This window comes from Pezoporus wallicus, unplaced genomic scaffold (genome assembly GCF_028554395.1).
Source record: "Pezoporus wallicus isolate ANWC-B61680 ecotype Strahan unplaced genomic scaffold, APGP_CSIRO_Pwel_v1 scaffold_6362, whole genome shotgun sequence".
Taxonomy (NCBI): domain Eukaryota; kingdom Metazoa; phylum Chordata; class Aves; order Psittaciformes; family Psittacidae; genus Pezoporus; species Pezoporus wallicus.
In genome coordinates, this window is record NW_026637663.1 from 1,193,276 (window position 1) to 1,211,961 (window position 18,686).

General features: G+C 36.1%; 1 protein-coding gene across 3 annotated transcripts in view; it reads right to left on the reverse strand.

Annotated features, from left to right (window-relative positions):
- Positions 1-18,686, reverse strand: part of ADGB (androglobin) — a 112,279-nt gene that overhangs the window by 82,842 nt on the left and 10,751 nt on the right. For all 3 annotated transcript variants that reach the window (XM_057406847.1, XM_057406846.1, XM_057406848.1), the window contains exons 2-7: positions 14,399-14,534; positions 11,339-11,431; positions 9,068-9,139; positions 7,084-7,272; positions 2,370-2,509; positions 1,062-1,148 (exon numbers count right to left, since the gene is read on the reverse strand). In XM_057406847.1, the coding sequence (XP_057262830.1) occupies positions 1,062-1,148; positions 2,370-2,509; positions 7,084-7,272; positions 9,068-9,139; positions 11,339-11,431; positions 14,399-14,534 (717 nt within the window). The remainder of the gene's footprint in view (positions 1-1,061; positions 1,149-2,369; positions 2,510-7,083; positions 7,273-9,067; positions 9,140-11,338; positions 11,432-14,398; positions 14,535-18,686) is intronic.

Genomic DNA, 18,686 nt, shown 5'->3' on the forward strand with positions numbered 1-18,686 from the left:
AACTTTTTTTTTTTTAGTAAAATAATTAATTGTACAATGAGCTAATGCCATCTTATACTATGCTTGCAAAGACTCCATGGTATTCACATTTTCTTACTCCAGAATATATTTTCAGTAAGAGCCAGAGTTGTGAATACTGATTTCTGCTGTTGCCACTGTAAAACTAACTACATAAAAAGAACAAAATTTAGGTTACATTACTTTAGTCCACAGGCTACATACATAGTACTGGAAGACACAAATATATTAAAACCCCCTAAACTGCAAGCATGGCTTGGGACATAAAAATTGCTGAACTAAGGACTAAAATAGCCTTTGACTGCATTTATTTAATACTGAACTATATAAATAAGCAATTATAACTAAGTAAATAATATACAGACCCAAACTATTTGTTATCTATGTATTCACTAGAATGTATACATCAAAAGGCAAAAAAAACATAATTTGAAAAAAAATGTCTAAAGATTTAGTGCCTGCAACTCAGTCATTCCTACAGTAAAAAGAATATCAAGCTGGAAAATTAGAATGTCTGTTCACAAAACAGACTTAAAACACACAGGAAACAACAAAAATATTATAGGTTGGAAATAATTTTTGATTTGAAATAAATTGGAAAGTTGATATATGTTTAAAAGGTGAAATACCATCCTAGCTGAAGTTGACTACTTACAAATCTAGGAAGTATACTTTCTATAGCACATTCATATATACAGTTATTATTATTACCGGCAAACATTTTGTATCTGTGTACTAGATGAAACAGATTCCTCTAAACCTGTTTTCACCACAGTGTTTAATATTAGTTATATTAATTTTATAAAGAATAGGCATCAGCTTTTCATGATAAATAGCTTTACATGCAACTGTATGACCTACAAAGAAAAACACAACAAAATTACATTCCTTGAAGGCACATTTATCAAGTGCCAGAATTGAAAACCGTATACTTGCTAAAATTGATTCTGAAGGATGTTTACGGCTTAGCTTTATTTTTCATAATGCCACATAGACTTAAATATTAAACTACTAATATGTAATTATTTAATAGAAGAACTTACTGGAGAGGAATAACTTCTGGTAACCATCCAGTCAGTGTATGTAGAACTGTAAATTCCTCCATCTCTCTATCTGCAGTTTCACATATACTATAAGAGAAAGCAGACATTACACAAAATTATAACCAACTCTCAGTAAACTCTGTATTGCTTTCTGTAGGAGCAAAACCACACACAAACAGAATAGCCTGTTGAAAAACAAGTCCTTACTTGCAATTTTAGTTTTCAGTTTTCCAAACCACTGCTGACTACTAGCCTATAAAGTCAAAAATTACTTCATCAGTATATTGGTACAATGGAATAGTTTCAAAATTGTTAGCAAGCATACTGTGTACACTTGCACACAGTAAAGCCTCTTTCTGCAGGGTTGGAGATGTGGGTTTGAAATCCCTCATGCTAGAAGGGTGATATGAATCTAGAACTTCCATTTCTTGATCAGCTGCTCTAACTCCCAGGTTATTATGCATAAGTAGGCTGTATTTCCAGTGTAGCAAAGTCCACTCTTTCAAATTGATAGTCTCTCCTACTCTCTGGAGAGATCTCTGTCTGTAGATCCTAATAGGACCAAGGCTAAACATGCCAGCACTTGGCCATGACTAACCCTTGTGCTCTGAAGAAATTCAGCATTTCAAACATGTTTCCTGACAGGCAGCTCTAGGCAACTCCTTAGCCTGTGTAGATGTACTTTAGATCACTGTTCTTACAAACATAAATCGATATAACCAGAACATGGAAGCCTGACTACCCAGATCAGAGTTTTGAATTCTTTTCTGAAGCTTAGTCATTTTAACACCTGGTGTTTATTCTCCATCTCATAGAAACATGTGGCCATAATTGTCAACCACTGCATCATGAGCCAGCTTCTACTTTCCAGGTCAGATTTAAGGAAATGGATCACCGTGTACAGCCCAAAACAGAAGAACTGTAACAGCAGCAGCTTACAAATACTCTAATTTTAGTACTGGTAAAAGCTGATAAAGCTTCATTAAAACTTCTTTCCATTTGGCAGAAAACCACATGTGACGCTTTTCAGGAATAATGGCAAACAGATAAAGCAAACAGTACTTCAGCTTCTTTGCAAAGTTTTCTGTGCATAAATTTACGAACACATCTAAAAAAAGGAAAGAGTGCACCTTCTGTAGTTACAGGGGATTTTGATTTACTGATTCCTGGTGTGAGCCTCCAGAAAAGTGTACAGGTGTCATTACAAAATTTTTTAGCAAAATATATTTCCCATGTATACTAAAACAACTTACTTTTTTGTAAATTTCATGTGACTTCACAAACCAAAAGTGAGATGACGAAACATACCTAGTATTGGCCAGCTTAATGATAGCTTTGGACAGCAACATTGGCCAAAGTTCAATTTCATAGGTTGTAGCTGGTAGTAACAAATTATTCTCTTCATTGAAAGGCATAGTGTCATCCACAATGATTTTTCTCCAGCACCCCTATGATAGAGGAAGGAGGAGGAAAGAAGAAAGAAAACCCTGAGTTTGTGGGTTGGAAACCAAATATGTGGGTAAGAGAACTTTTAAGTTTCCCAAGAACCTGATTCTACTATAATCTGACTTACATTACAGAAGGCTTTAAAAGTTTTCATATATCTGAGAAGCACGGAAACCATATTCTATCTTATTTAAGAGATTAATTAATTTATTCAGAGATTAATTTAATTGTATCTATTTCCAAATATATTTCCTTTCATATGTGCAGTCCATCACGTGCAAGCATTCAGTGCTGTTTATTCACCTACCATGACAGATACCCAAGAAAAAGTGATGGATGAAAAAAAGGCATAACTAAGATACCAGCTTTGCAAATGCCTCTTTAAGTCTTAGTCTAGAAAACACTTGTTATACAAGCAGTCCCTCTTGTTTCCCAAGAACTGCTTGGGAATGCTGGCTGCAGTGGTTACTGTCCTGGAAAGCAGTAAGATTGTATCTTATAAAACATTACAGGAGAAAACACAAAATGACCAAATGTAATCAATACTCATATTTCCAGGATAAGAAACAGGTAAGAAATGATAGTGGTGTTCTCAAGATCAGTTACTTCATTACTTGGTTTAACTAGTATCCCACACAATAATCTTGCCTACCATTCTCCAAAAAAGTCTCTGTCCTACTGATCAATTCATAATACAGAAGCTAAGGAATTAGTGGGACAACATCAAGTACTTCTGTTAATTCACACAGAAAATGACAAAGAATGACCAATAACTCAAATGTTCACCTTACATTATCAGAAAGGGTAAAATTACTGTTGTTTGTAACCGTAACTGTGCCTTCAAGGTGAAATGCCCATCCATTACCTCTATATGAGTTCTATAGGTTTCAGAAGAAAACAAATTTAGGCCATATGGCAAAGACACTCAAAATGCAAAAGAAAGGTTGATATTTTTTTTAGGGTGAAAACTATTTCCTGACAGCCAAAACTAAATTTTTAAGATTTCCCAAGTTTGCAGAGAACCCAGTAAGGGAAATGATCACATATTTATCTCTTTCAGTAACAGCTAAAGTTTAATAGAGACTAGTACAAGTTGAAAAGGAAAAGATTGAGGAGATATTTGGTTTTCTGTAGCTCAGGACATCTTTTGATTCAGAGTAGTAATTCTGTGCATGTAATTCTGAAAAAGCAATACTGTTTTTTTATATGTAGTGTCAATTGCTTGCTTTTTATACTTAATAAATAATACAGTCCATATCACAATTATTTTGCACCAGTAATAACCCTTTTACAGCATTTTGGTATTAACTCTAAAAAAAATTACACTAGTTTAAGGAAATAAGACACCAAGAGAAAGAAAAATATGAGGGGCAGAAGTTTTCTGGTTAGAAAAATCTGTAGATAAGAAAAAGTGCAAATAAAGGAACAAATTCAAGTAGGATGTGGGGTAGAACTGAAAGAATTTCATGCCAATTATGTGAAAAACTATCCAAGGTTTGATCTGGTGGACAACAATCCCCTCAGGACTCACTACTGCATTTTACTGAAACCAATTCATTAGTCTTCCACTGTGCTTTCTCACCCTTTTCATTTAATTTTTCACTTTATCCTGTGAAATCTGTTTCTCCTCTATCTCTACTGATATTTGACTTCTCTCATTTGCACATTTTCTTTAATCTCCCATCATCTGACCTTCTTTTTCCCCCTGTTGTTCTTTCTGTGAAGTACTGATGTACAGCCAAAGCAAAAGAAATGAAATAAACTCAAAGGACCAAATCAAAACACAAACAAAGCCAAAGTGACAAAGAAACAAAAAAAAAACCCACCCTGATAATGCTTACAGAGACTTTGAAATGCAGTCTTTTACCATGTAAATATGCAACCTCTGCACCATTAAATTCACACATAGAACAATGTCCTCTGCTGAGGAACCCAGTGCAGTTACGACAGTAACATAATTTCTGCCTTCTAAAACTCAGGCAACTCTTAGTCCATATATGAATGTAAGTTATTCTGTATGTAGAGGCAGTAGTAAGGGATGAGGAAAGCACAGGCATGTAAATCATTTAAGTGCTCCCCCTAACAGAAAAATTAAGAGATTCTTCAGTTTTAACTACTTTCCCATTCCTTCCTCAGTTCTGGATAGCTGACATAAATCAATAGCTAACTGCATAAAACTTCCTTTTAAAATATCATTTTTGATCTATACTGTATTAGAACTGCAAGTTTTCCTTAATACATATACATGCTGTAGGATTATTTAAAAATAAAACTAATATGCTCAGGGTTTTGTTCTCTCTCAAGAGACACGTATCAACCTGCAATGTTCGTAAGTGCAGCCATTCAAAAGCTCTCCCCAGTTTTATTTGCATTTATGTTCATTCCAAGAGATGGACAGATTTATAAACAATTGAACAGGGGGATGGAGAAGTAAAAGAAATCCCTCCTCACTTTTATTCACATGAAGTTTTTGTAATATAACCACTATTTTTCTGGCAGAAAAATAGAATATGAGCAATTTTCCAAGGGTCATGGAAATGCTTGAATAATTATTTTGTATTTATAGCTGTAGAGATTTCTGAGAGAACTCTGCACTGAGGTGTTTCTAAGTGATGTGCTATATGCAACTGCAAGGCTCTCTCCACACCTCCAATATGAAAGAAACTTGGCCAGATTATCCACCTGAGGCACCAACCTGCTGTCCCTCTTGAGGAACATCTCCTGCTGCATGTGAAGCAAGTTCTTTTATTTTGAAGTTTTAAAAAACTTGTGAGATGGAAAGCTTGTGTCCTCTCCTTTTGTAGAGGAACACTAACTAACTCAAATAATTGTAAACTGGAAACTTGCCACAAAGAGCATTAGGAAAACAAAATCTCCTCTCTCTTCACCAAGTTATATACGTATTCTCTTCCTCTCCTCCTGCATATATTGTCTCCTTTTGTTATGCATTTAAGAGTGCTGTCCTTGAGTATTCTGACTTGCACTCTTACATTCCATCTTCCAAATAACTTCCATTAACCACATCAGCGCTTTTCACAAATACCACCCTCACAAAACCTTTTTCTCCTTATTTTTAAGAGTTCAATTCTCATACTTACTATTCCTCTTTGACTGCTTCCTATGGGCTGAGAACACCTTTGCAAGAGACCTCTATTTCCTGGCTTAAAACCAAAAAAACACCTCCAGGCTTTTTTCCCCATTTTTTTTTAATTACTCCACCACATTTTAAAGATACCCATTCAGGTAGCACACACATTCGGCGCTTAGTACTGTCATAATATTTTGAGACACAGAGTACAAAAAAAACCCAAACAAAACAACAAAAAGGTATAAGAAAGAAATAAAAGAAAGAAAATATCTGTAAGTGTGATAAATCAAAAACAGTTTAAATTTGATTGTAAGAAGATGTGATATTGTTGTGGTTTAAACCCTAGCCAGACAGCTTGTTCACTCACTCCCAGTGAGTGGTGCCGGGCTGAGAGCAATCGAGGCCCCCCCCTGGGGCTCTCCCCCGCTCCTGGAGGAACAGGGAGGAGGATCGAAAGGGTGCAACTCCCACGGGTTGAGACAAGAACAGTCCAGCAACCAATATACAACACAAATCACCACCGCCACCACCAAGGGCAACAATGATAAGAGAAAATAACAAGGGAAGAGAATACAGTACCACCGGCCAAGAAACGAGTCCCACCCGGAAGCCCGTGTCCTTCCAGGTAACTCCCAGTTAACCCCACCCCGGGCATGACATGCTGCAATATGGAATACCTCCCTGGCTAGCCTGGGTCAGGCGCCCCATCTCTGCTTCCTCACGGCTTCCCCTCCTCCCTGGCAGAGCATGAGCCTCACAAAGTCCTCGGTCAGGGTAAACATCACTTAGCAACAACCGAAAACATCGGTATCACCAGCACTGTTCCCAGGCTGGAAGTCAAAACACAGCACTGCACCAGCTACCACGAAGGAGAAACATGACTGCTACTGCTGAACCCAGGACAGATATGAAAATCAAACTCTGTAAAAACAGGATGAAAGCACCACATGCAGCTCAACAAAACTACAAATGGTGAAAATTAATCACTTAAATCGACATTGTTTTAACCACTCTCTATGTGATACAGAATGAACCAATTATTTTCTTTAAAATGTACTGAAATGTGCTTTGGGCTAAAGAATGACATTGAAAATTGCTGTTTGACACACACACGAAAAAAGTCACAGGTATCAGAAAAGTTGTTCCAATAGTTTGAACATATGCAACACTAGCAACTGCCATTATTGGATCCTCTTTCTGCAATGCAATAAGCAAATGAACTCAAATGCAGTATTTTGTTGCAATGAAGAAAAAAAAAAAAATCTCCTAATAATCAGCAAAATTTTACATCATCTACAAAAAAAGAATATCGCCTTTTCAAGAAAAACTCTGTTTTATCAAGTTCTGAGTTGTACAAAAACCACATGAACTTAAAAGGCATTTTTACTAACATTCAGCAACAATTTGTCGACACTTCTATTCCTAAAAAACCTGAAAAACTATATCCATTCAATAATAATAAACACTTACCCTAAGCATTGTACTCACCATCCAATAAAGTCTCACTACATATTTTCCATAGTTATTATACAGCGGCATGTGTCCCTTGGTAGCTTTACATAATGCATAAATGTGTTCCCATGGTTTCCAAAAAAGTGTGGATGTTCCATTAGTTAGGGTCTTTTCATTATATATCCTCCAGACTACATAAATTTCACTTACAATCCATCTCATCAGCTGAAAAAAGACACAAATAGCAAAAAAAGTTTCTTAGCTAACATCTGTTAGAAAAAATAAAATCAAGTCACATTATAATGATCCAAAAATAGAAAAGATTCTGTTTCAAATTAATCAATTATATTAAAGTATAGCTATGGTTTCATGCAAAAATTAATTTCACTGGTAAACCCTTTATTAAAACCATTATAATATCTACCCGCAATAACACAAAACTTCATGAAACCAAGGAAAAGAACAATATCAATTATGCTGTTCATCATTTACCAAAGGAAAGCGAGGACATATGATTTCAAAACAAATTATGTTACAGGAGCTCTGAACTGTCACTTGTTTAACTGTTTATTACTAGACATAGATACCAAAAATCAGTATTGGCTTTAATACTTGTTATTTGTACTCAGTAAGAAACAATTCTAAATCATTAGAAGTATTTAGTAGTTTAAAAAAAAAAATAAATAGAAGCTTTAACTAATCATGCTTTAGCACGTGTTTTTCTAACATGCAAATTTCTGATGTGTGCTATAGTTTCAGAAGTATTACCAGACTGTTACAGTGATTTATTCAAACAAGAATGAGAATAAGCTTTTACAAGAATCTTTCCTTAAAATTAATTAGTGGTTCTGTGGACAGCAAAATTTACATCCTCTATTGCTTGATGGCTGCCTCCCATACAGTTTGTCTGGTGCTGAATTTTGAATTCAATTTGAATGAAATAGAAATTATGAAGAACTACTATATCACGAAGGCATTCAGAAGCCTTGGTTCGATCTATTTTCTATTTTTCCCTGATCTATAGGAATTCAGTAAACATGTATTCAACTCTGGAGAGAAGGAAAAGATTGGCTAGGTGACAGACATTTGCACATACATGCAGGCACACCAAGAACATGACCAGGAAAGCTTGAATGAAAAGCATAAAAGATACATTAGAAAGGATGCATTTGCTCTAGGAAGGGAGGAAGGAAGGAAAGGAAGGAAAGGAAGGAAAGGAAGGAAAGGAAGGAAAGGAAGGAAAGGAAGGAAAGGAAGGAAAGGAAGGAAAGGAAGGAAAGGAAGGAAAGGAAGGAAAGGAAGGAAAGGAAGGAAAGGAAGGAAAGGAAGGAAAGGAAGGAAAGGAAGGAAAGGAAGGAAAGGAAGGAAAGGAAGGGAGGGGGAGAGGAAGGGGAAAGGAGGGGGAGGGGAGGGGAAGGGAGGGGGGGGGAGGGGAAGGGAGAAGGAGAGGGGAGAGAGGAGAGGAGAGGAGAGGAGAGGAGGAGAGGAGAGGAGAGGAGAGGAGAGGAGAGGAGAGGAGAGGAGAGGAGAGGAGAGGAGAGGAGAGGAGAGGAGAGGAGAGGAGAGGAGAGGAGAGGAGAGGAGAAGGAAAAGAAAGAGGGAAAAGAAAGAGGGAAAAGAAAGAGGGAAAAGAAAGAGGGAAAAGAAAGAGGGAAAAGAAAGAGGGAAAAGAAAGAGGGAAAAGAAAGAGGGAAAAGAAAGAGAGAAAAGAAAGAGAGAAAAGAGAGAAGGAAAAGGGAAGGGGAAGGGAAAAGAGAAAGGAAAACCAAAAACAAAAAAAATCCCACCCCACATTTTTGTAAAATCCCTTACCATCCTTGATATAATTTTCAAATTCTGAAAAAGGTAAACAGTAATTATACAAATCCACATGATTCTTTACCATTTTATTCCTATCATTCTTTTTTTTTGGACACAACTTGTTTCTTGATGTAGAAATTTGGAGTAAAATTCAAAAAGTTAAAAAAATGAAAATGAAAGAATTTTTTTTTAAGAGGGACATAAATGTATTTCTACCTACCTCACTACAAAATATATGCTCATTTTCTGAAAGAAGGTCAAATGAGGCTTCATTTTTGACAATCACAGGTATCTAGGAGAAAGTAAATTAGTTAATTCCAGAGCTAAATTATCTGAAAAAAATTAAATAAACACTAATGTTTACCAGTAGTGACATTCAAATGTTAGACATTCAACAAATATTTATTAGACATTTGCAAACTAAAGGGCATCGATTTTCAAATCTTGTCATTGCTCTATTATTTCTTTATAAAAATATTTTAAAATGTAAATGTTCAGAATTTAAAAAAAAAAAAAAATAATTCATTATTCTTACCAGGAAATTAAAAAAAATAACAAATGAAATAATTACATAAGTAAATTGAGATTTCTCCAATTTATTCACAATATTTGCAGGTCTGTATTTAAATCATGACCATAACACTGTCTCATACATTGAGATTTCCTTGGCCCCCCACCAAGACTCAAAGGTACTTGTTTGCTCATGGTCAGCTCGATAAAGGTATTGTCAGTATGAACACAGTCTTTATCAAACCTTTGACTGTATTACATATTTTTGGTGACATTACTTGTTCATTCAGTCCATTTTCTTTTTTATGCAGCTTAGAAATAACATACTAGGATTGTAGTTTATTGAACTAAATATAGCTGTACATCTCATCCCTTATTGGTGATCATTTCTTGATTCTCTGCTTACCACACTAAATAAACTTGTTTATGCTTTCTTTTATGGTTATTAACAGATTAGGTAGCAACATGCATCATCTTAATAGCCTTTCATCACTTGACCTTTACGTTAATTTTTAACAACTTAAAAATTTCTACTAATCATAGCTTCCTGATTCAAAATATACTAGACCAAAACAAGCATCAAAATTTCAATCAGGTCTTAAAGAAAGCAAATGCTTTCTTCATAGTGCTATAGATTTTAAAAGCTATTTTTAATGCAGATACACATTTCCATGGTTTTCTGGGCTGCCAGCTGTGTTGTCCTCATGCTTCAGATACCTCTACTCAGTTTATGCATTTTGGCAGCATTTCTCATCCAACCTTCTGGTCTTGTCAATTACTCCCCTGACCTCCTCTCCTTCCTCTATTAAAATTAAACTTAGACCTGTTTAGTGTCTAGTTAATAACAAATGGAACTGACAAGCTGACAAAATGAAAACTGACAAGCCTAAAAAATTTGAAAGGATGGTCAAAGTGCTTTAAAATTTTAAGCATTTAGTCTGAAGTAAAAATGCTTTAAAACTTAGATTAGCAACAGCATTGAACACTAACCTTTGAAATGGTAGGCTGTTTATTTTCTTTGCATTTTAAAAATAAACTGAATAAGAGCTTTTCATCATTTTAAAATGTTATGGTTACCTTCCAGACAAGTACTGTCAAAGATGTGGACAAGCTCTGTATGCAGACTGGCAAAATGCAATAGATGAAGTAAGAAAAAAATACTATACTTCTGGTATAGCTAATTCATGGTTAGAAGATAGCTATTTACCTCAGATACCTGCTCAATAGAAGCCTTAATTTGGAAGAAACAGAACTTGTCATGGAGTCAAGAAGCAGAGGAGGCTTGGAAGGTTACCCTACAGTAATGTTTTGCACCAGGAAGTGCTGGCCCATTGTCATCCCAGTAAGAAAGGCACTCAGACTCCATACAGTGTCATTTAAAATGCTGTTATTAGAGCTAACTATAAGGCAAGAGATTAGTACAGATAACGTTAGGTCCTTTTAGACACTGGGAACCCAAGTTGTGCAGCATCAAACAGGCCTCTCATCCAGCATTCTGTGCAGATCTCACCCATGGAAAAGGTTACCCCATTTTGGTATTACTGAGCTATGATAGGATTTGAGCTGTTACAAGACATTCTTACAATAAAATATCTCTGTTCATCACTTCTACTATAAAACACAAAGAATGTTCACCAAAGAACTTGCAATTAGATAAAGGCAAGGAGATGCAGGTGGTGTAACCGCCAGTAAGAAGTGGGAGCTGCCTGCTGGCTCCTCCCTTGAGCTTCCTGAGTTTATCCAGCAACCACGGATTTCACCCAGCACCATGCAGGTCTCAGGGCCAAGCTGTATATGCAGTATGGGTTGACTGTTACATGGGTCAGCGACTCTTATGTGTACAGTGGTCTCTTGGACAGGATGACTATGCATGATCAAGTGGGTTTTATCTATTGAAATAATTTCCTCTATCAGTTTTCCTCTGCTTGTGATATAGCTAGGCAAGCATAATTTTTTCATTACAACTTTGCTTGTTTCTTACCTTATGTGCTAAAAACTCATGCGGACGTTTCCATGAATGTACTTTTAAAGATGCTGGCAACTCTATTTTCCCTTCAGGATCCTCAAAGAAATGCTACATAAAATAGGCATGAACAAAATGGAACATATTTCATTAATTACAGTATTGTATCTTCCACAAGATTGAAAATAATATATTGCTCACATGATAATTCACTGAAGGGAAAAAAATAGTACTAATGGAACTAATAGTATCTATAACTGAACTAAAAACAGTGCAATGCCCAAAATGAAGATTCAGTACAAAAGCTGCTTGTATTGTTCTGAAAAGTCCATGTGATCTGCACTGTCTAAATAGATCTATATGAAATGTTTTCTTTCTTTTACACCTTTCAGAAAAACCTCCCAAAAAAACTATTTAAGCTTTTAAGTCAGGCACTCTTGTACAGAGTTCTCCCTGAGTACTTTTTGCAACTCACTTATTTCTAAAGCTTTCTAAATTGAAGACTGAAAGTAAATACCTACCACCACACAAACAAAGCAGGTTCCATGCATTTAAAACTGCTATAGAAACCAAACAGAACAGTAATTATACAGTACTATGAATTAGACCATTAAAGAGAGAGAGTCTCTTATAATTTTCAAACTTTCATTTCCAAAGTGATACTTATCCTCCGTGTGAACAGAAGACATCAGGATATATGATAACTTATTTACTTAATAGCACAATGTAGGATAAGGAGATGCCTCTCATACTGCTGACTGAGAAACTAATTGGTTACATGGTTAGTGCCTTTTATTTGTGCCTGGAATTTTAAATAGCTTTTAGGCATACTGTACACTGCTGTGTATTTCACAGTCCACAATGTACTCTATCTTCTACAGACCAAACATGAGAGTTTCTGGGAAGAAAAAAGTATGATAATTTGAGTACTTACTGATTAAAGGAAGGCAGAAGAAAAATCAGTACAAAAACATAAAAACCAAACACATCCTAAAGACACGAAAATAGTATTTTCCCTGCCATTTTTTCTTATTTGTTTCATTGTGTAAGTTCCTTTAACATATCAATCTGCAACAAACTATTGCAAGTACATAAAGGAAAAAGCTAAGTTGAGGGGGAAAAAGAATCTTTTAGGAATACTTACTTTTCTGAAAACTTAAAGGAAGCCTTGTAGCCTAGATCATAGAGAACTGTATTAACAAAGTTTATATTCTGCTTTCACAGGCATCCAACCCTGACTATGCGGTATAACAAGAAAGTTTAGCACTTAAACACTACACATACCAGAAAAAGAAAGCAGAGGACCACGGTGGGGGGGGGGGGGGGGGGGGGAAGAGACACCTTTCTTTACCTTACAAGTGAAAAAAATACTTTAAAGAAAGGATACTGTAGGTTTAGCTGACTGACAAAATCAGGCTTATCTGTTATTTAAGGTGGCTATAAGAGACAACTGCAAGGTCTCAGAAGTTCATGGTTTAATGGCAGGAGCCTTAACCACAAGTTATACAGGAGCACAGGCAAGAAACAGGCACAAAAACCAGACAAGGTGAAATGTAGAATCTCAACAGCACACTGCTCTGCTCTAAGAGAGGCTATCAATCATGTAGAGATACTTGGTAAAAGGGCTTTAGTATTACAAGGAAAGAAATCACTTCCAATCAATTCCTCTTCCCACTCAAGAAAATAGGATTGTTTATATTCATGGTCTAAGTGTAATCAAAGGTACTGGAGGCCATCACTAATTCTGTTTCTAACTGAAATACCCTATACAATGTTGAATTCTGGCTAGCTGCTTGGATCAAAAGAGGCCACATTAGAATATTCTTTAGATCTGTAACTTTATCTGCTGTGCCTGACAAATTTAAAAACTCTTTTAAACATGTAAAAAGAGCAATGTTTCATACAGCTTGTGACTGAAGAACTGAATGATCCAGTAGCACCTCAGAATGCCTCTTATGCTAAAAAAGAAATATTGCAGTTACAATTATTTTTAAATTTTATCCATTATAATAATGTCTGGCAGACCTAACAGATCAGTGCTAGATAAATGTTTAGAGCACAGACCAAACACACCAAATGTGGTAATGGAACAGAAGAAAGACACATAGGAAAATTATTTACTTGTCAAATTAATGGCAGCATTCAGTATAGAACCTACACCTTGCCTCTAAACAGTACTTTGGTCCCACAGGAGTACAACAAATTTATGCTTTGGATAAGAAAAAAAATAAAATCTAGAAACATATGCTAATGTACACATAGCACACAAGAATACATATTCTCTATGTTCACACATGAGCACATGAACAATGCAGAATTTATATGTAGATGATCAAGCATGGTATTAAATTGATTTTAAATATCACTTTAAAATGAATTAAGAAGCTCTTTAAGAAATAATTTTATTACTATTCTGCACAAAATGCAGATACATTAGAATCACAGAATCATAGAACAGTTAGGGTTGGAAAGGACCTTAAGATCATCTAGTTCCAACCCCCCTGCCATGATAACAAGTTTGAAGGAGTAAAAATCCAGATGAAACTTAAAAGTCATTCCAACTGAAATCATTCTATGATTCCATGATGAAAAAAAAAAACAGGTTAAAAGGACCTCAAGAATCATGTGGGCCAACCTTTCTAGGCAAAGCATGACCGCGACTAGATGTCCTAGCACCCTGCCCAGCCAAATCTTGAGTGTCCAACACTGCGGAATCCACCACTTCCCAGGGGAGATTATTCCAATGGCTGATTGTTCTCATTGTGAAAAATTTTCCTCATGTCAAGTTGGGATCTCCCCAGGAGTTCTGTGTGCCCATTACCCCTTGTTTTTATCATTTGACCCCTTGTGAAAAAGGAGTCTCTATCTTCTCTGTACCCACCCTTTTAATACCGGAACATGGTGATAAGGTCTCCACTGAGACTTCTTTTCTCTAGGCTGAACAAACTGAGGTCTCTCAGCTGTTCATCATATGCCAGACTTCCCAGTCCTTTTATCATCAAAGTTGTGACAAATACTCTATTAAATACAGGTACAAAAAATAAAGTCAAAATAATATATATATGTCACACAGCTTACTGAAGTAGGACTTTTCCCAGTTTTATCTTTCTCTTTTCCAGCTTTTCCAGTATCCCATTTTTCAGCATTGATATCTGCTTCGTTCCATTCTGGCCAAATAGGAAATCTCCACTTCTCACTGGAAGACACAGTTACACTGGGAAACAAACAGAGGCATGAATAAAAATAAACAGTATATTAGGCAAGGGCAGTAGGAAGATTTTTATTTTTTTAAAGTACTGTAATAAAAATGTTAGTGTAAGTAACTACAATAACTTTTTGTCACTAAGATAAGCAAGCCTATAGAAGTGCTAGATGGTTTTATTAGGTATAAACCAACAAAATATGTAAATACATTTATATGAGAATTTCTCATATTGTTGTAGTAAATGGACAACTGAAGTACGAAAGCAGAATCCAAGGGCAGTATCCTCCCTCTTCCTTTTCCCCTGCTTCAAGCCACGGGGTTCTCCTTCCTTTCCTGTGCCACTCCTAGCATTCATGACCCAATTCAACTCAATCACCCATCCGAAGACTTTCCTTTTCACCCCCCCACCCCAACTTCTTTTCTTTAACCAACCAGAAGGAGCTTGACATGGATAAAAATTTATTGGGGAAAAAGGAATCCCACTTCTAGGCACCTGTGAACTGTTAGACCAGTCTGTCTGTCCCCAGTCATCTTCATTATCAGGACCTCTTGTGCTACTTGCACTTTCACTACCCTCTTCCTGGGATGCACAGCTCAGAGAAAAACTTTGCTGAGACTGAAGGGATTTTCACAAGACACAACATGTTCATAGCTACCAACCAGCACTTGTAGTACCTGTGCACATCATTTGTCCAGTATGAAGGGCTGAAAAACTGAATTAGCTAGAATTAGAATACAGTAGCCCCTTCCTCCTTAACTAACAAACCTGGAAGCAGGCAAAGTATATGCAGGTCACATCTTAATTATATTCACTCAAGCTCACTAGCAATAAAATGTACATGTTGTCCACTCAAAATAAGAAAGGGAAGAAGCTGCTGGGACCAAAGAAGCAATCTGGCACCAAAAACTGAGAAAAAGGGTTTAAATAAATTGTACTGCATTAAAAACATATGGACTTCAACCGACTGGAAAAAAGGACTAAGGTCAGAATTTCGTCAGTGATACTCAGCAGTGTCCTACAGCAGAAATACAGTATTAAACAGAGACTTTTTTACTACTGGAGCCTTAACAATATACTTACCTTATACTTCTATTACATTATTTATATCAGCTATAAAAAGCTTTTTTTTTTTTTAATAAGAAACAGTAGAATTCCTACAAATATGTCGAAGAGACCAAGAAGATAACAGTGGTTTTGGGCTACAGCTGGAGAGTGTTCTTACAAACTGGTGCTAAAAAGTACTTATTTTAAAAAATAAAGCTTTGTTTCTGTAGAAACCGACATCTTCAGGAGATCTGAATGGGACAGCTTCCACTATTTCTTATATTTCAGAACAGTTTTTTTTCTTTAACTCCTGGCCAAGTATTGCATATCGTGTGGATATTTATACTGATCATCGGTATACAGATCATCAGTGATAAAACCATACTCACATTTTAATCTCAGAATTCTAGCTTTCTCTTGAAATTCTGGTAACTCCACAGAAAAGAATAAACCCTGATTCTGATTTACAGCATCACTTTGCACAAAGCACTTGACATTTCAGATAAACAGTCACCGTGTCACAAATCACATGCTCTTTGTTTTAGCTGCTGTACACAATATTCCTTCATTGCTCCTATACAGGTGCAACATTAATTACAGCTATATTATACAGACAAACACAGATTACAGGAGTAGTCTGGCTAGGGGAAAATGGTCCGTATCAACTGACACCAGAAAATACTATCATGCCTTACTTCCCAGAAACAGGGACAAGGCATTGTTCAAGTGTAGAGCAATGAAATTACGAAAGAAAAGGTTCATCTGGAGTCAAAATAACCAAAGGACATTAAAAACAAGGGAAAAAAGCTTCTGTAAGCATGCTGGCAGCAAAAGGAAGACTACATAGTCCACTGCTCAGTGAAGCAGGGAATTTAGTGACAAAGTACATGGGAAAGGCCGTTACTCAGTGCCATTTAGCGTCTTGGTTTTTCTTGGCAAATTTGGCACTTAGGCTTCCCAGCCCATGAGTCTACTAACAGGGTCTGTGGGAGTGAAGCATTATGTACAATTAGAGGAAGGCAGCTAGGATGCATTTTAATCCAACAGGATACACACAGCTCCGTGGGACTAGTTGGAATGTGAGAAAAGGTACTGAGGAAGCTGACTGGAGTCACTCTGAGGCTCCTGTCAATCACACTCAAAAGACCATGGCAATGGGGTGAAGTTTCTGATGACTGAAAATAGACATCACACTCAAAAAAACAAATGGCAAGAAGGAGAATCTGGGGAACTACAGTGCTTCAAGATATTTCAGACTCAAACGGACAAGGGACTAAGCACCCTAATCTAAGCTGGCCATGCTTTCAGCAGAGAGTTCTTCTAGATGGCTTTCAGAGGTACCCTTCTATCTTGCGTGATTATTATGTGATAATGCATTGTTAGCAATAATAAGGGCAAAGACATGGTTAGTCATTAGCTAGACAATAACTACATCCACTCTACCAGTAACTCTTACTGGAAGACAGCTGTGAAAATTCAATGCCATTTGTGCCTTCTGCTGTGCAAATAAAAAAATACAGCTTCTGCCACCCTAAGTGTAAGGAAGATGAATTCTCTGGAGTGATACTTTGCTCTGCTTTTCCATCTTTGTAACCTCAGTCATCTGTAAATGGCCTCCAGCCTCCCACTATTATGTGTGACCTTTCATTAATGGTATCATCTTTTCTCCAGCATTTTCTGGAAGGCTCAAATGATGCTTCATTCCACATATACAATAATACTTAACAAGCAATTGAAAACCCTGAAGTGTTTCTCAGTTTCTTTTGATTACTAGGAATGCCTGTAACATTTCCAGTTGTTTTAAGGTATCTGCTGTATTTGTCTTAACAGCAACCATAAAGATCAATAAAAACTAGAATGTTAACTGTACTGACAGTTCCAATATCTGTGATATTTGAAGTTCTGCCTCTTTCAACATTGATTTAAATACAACTCCTGGCAGATTCTTACACATACTTACAAGCAAAACATGACAAGTTAATTTTTTTACTTTTTCTACTTTTTCCTTATTTCAGATGAAATATGAGTGACACATGTAGTGATTTTAAAAATTCTAGAAATACTTCTATATTTTTTTATCTCTTTTTCTCCCTCTAGGTCTGCATTTGCTCTTTTAAATATTTATAGAGAAGCATGGAAGTTTCACTCAATAATAATAATGATAAAGGTGTTCTGAAACCATTCCCAAATAAAATCAAATAGTAATTCTAGTAACTGCTGTAAGATTTGCTTTGGGATGATAATGGAATAATAAAAAATCTGTATTTTTTTAAAAAAGTGAGATATGAAAAGACTTGCCTAGATTACTATCACACCAAGACAGAAAATTACTTTCCAGTACATTCTAACATAATAGAATACCCTCAACACTAATGTGAGAAACATGAAAACAGCGCTATCTATGACAGATGTCTAAATTAATTTGGGGAAGCCCAACACTCCTACTTCTCAAAAAGGATTCAATAATATTTGGGGAAAATTCTTAAAGAACTGCAATTTAATTGGACTCCAAATATAAATAAATTAAAAAGACATCTGAATTTATTAAAATACTGTATTTCAGTAAGGCTATTAGGTTTCTGCATTACAAGAACTGAATAATATAATTCATTGAGAATTCTCTGAAGCAAACTAACAGACACAAGGACAATGCAAACCATTACTGATATTTTATGCTCACACTGGATGGCTTCATTGTGCAATAGTATTTTAAACACTAATTTACTGGCAGACTTCTTTTTAATCCTGTGCTAAACCCTAAAGGAGAAAAAGGAAGAATAAATTGCCAAATGAGGGAAACACTACAAAGTTAGCACTAATTCACCTCTTAGCCTCTAAGCAGCTTCTCCAAGAATACTGGTACAATTGACATGGTCCCAACAGGGGAAATAGGGAACACCAGGATACACAAACACAACAGGTAGAAAAATTGCAGGCATATTGCAATCTAAGTTTTTCAGAGCCTTAAGATTTAATAAAGAGAAAGGAAGCAAGCCCACATGGTACCAGAAATGTGTTCTCTCAAGTTAAACATAGTCAGTCTGCACACATACACATTTTGGCTGCTCACCCACTCTGTAAGCAAGATCTTATCAGCATGGTCAATGGAGTCTAGG